General features: G+C 35.5%; 1 protein-coding gene across 1 annotated transcript; it reads left to right on the forward strand.

Moving 5' to 3' along the window:
* Window positions 1–21: 21 nt before the first annotated feature.
* On the forward strand, window positions 22–1,226 carry LOC105316309 (UDP-glucuronosyltransferase 2B9-like; the record flags this gene model as incomplete). The annotated part of the gene is made up of 2 exons (XM_011411142.2): window positions 22–1,177; window positions 1,222–1,226. Coding segments are annotated over exons 1-2 (1,161 nt in total), but the record flags the coding sequence as incomplete, so codon positions are not given.
* Window positions 1,227–1,232: the final 6 nt, after the last annotated feature.

Consider the following 1,232-nt stretch of genomic DNA (forward strand, 5'->3'; position numbering starts at 1 on the left):
GGGCTGAGAGAATTTTTCAAAATGAAAACCCTCTTTCTTCTGCTCTTAGTTGGATGTTATAGATTGAATAGTGAGAAGCAAGAAAAGAAATCACTGTCAATCCTCCTTTCTGCAATCCCTGCCCCTGGTCACTACTTGAATTTTATAATTTTGGGAAATGCATTGAAAGAACAAGGTCACAATGTCACCCTTCTTATGCTTCAGTTCAAAGATTATAACAAACCAAAGGAGCTCTGTGAGGAACGTGGACTTTACTACATTCCTATACCAGTTAATGTTAGTTATCATGATTTTAAAGCAAAAGTCAATAACAATGATTTAAAAAGCTTTGTGCAAGTTTTATCAGGTACGTTATATAGTTTTTTTTCCTCGATGAGCTCTTTCATTTCAAATGAACTGGATACCTCTGAAATAGACATTGTTGTCACTCAAGAATTTTTGATGGGAAGTTTTCTTTGCACAATGAATGAGGATCTACCAATTATTTTTGTGTCAGCAAGTGTTCTTATTGATCCTTCTCTGCTACCATCATGGCCTTTTCCACATATAGCATTTTCTTCCATTACTCATGACACATCCATTACAGATCGTTTTATGATAACAGCTGCTAGGAATTTTCTATTAGCACCAATCCAAAAATTAATTGTTTGGTATATGTCTTCATATAATCCAGAATGCTGGGAGAGGAAATATAACTATTACTTACCTCCAGGCCATGCTGCTCCTTATATTGCAGCAACAGTTATTGGGTTTGAGTATCCAAGAACAAATCTTCCATTAGTTGATTATGTAGGTCCTTTTATTCCAAACACACTTGATCCTCTACCATCCGATATTGATTTGTGGCTGAAGAGTAAAAAAGAAAACAGTGTAGTGTACATTTCAATGGGTAGCATTCTCACTGGATCTCAGAAATTTGCGGAAGCACTTTACAATGGCATACCTAGTAACTATTCAGTTTTGTGGTCTGCTACTAATAAAACCATTCTAAAAGGCATTGAAAATGAACTAAATAATAATCGTTTCCTCATTAAGAGCTGGATACCACAGATTAGTGCATTGAATCATTCATCAATATCATTAGCTATTCTTCATGGAGGAGCAGGAGGAGTACACCAAGCACTCTATTTTGGAATACCAATAATTGTCATTCCATTGAGCCCTGGAGATCAATCAAGTAATTTTTCTGAGTAAGCACATGTATCTCCTTTTTGTTTATAGGTAATGCTGTT

The sequence above is a fragment of the Amphimedon queenslandica genome, unplaced genomic scaffold (genome assembly GCF_000090795.2).
Source record: "Amphimedon queenslandica unplaced genomic scaffold, v1.1 AMPQUscaffold_1908_Cont26087, whole genome shotgun sequence".
NCBI classification, from domain to species: domain Eukaryota; kingdom Metazoa; phylum Porifera; class Demospongiae; order Haplosclerida; family Niphatidae; genus Amphimedon; species Amphimedon queenslandica.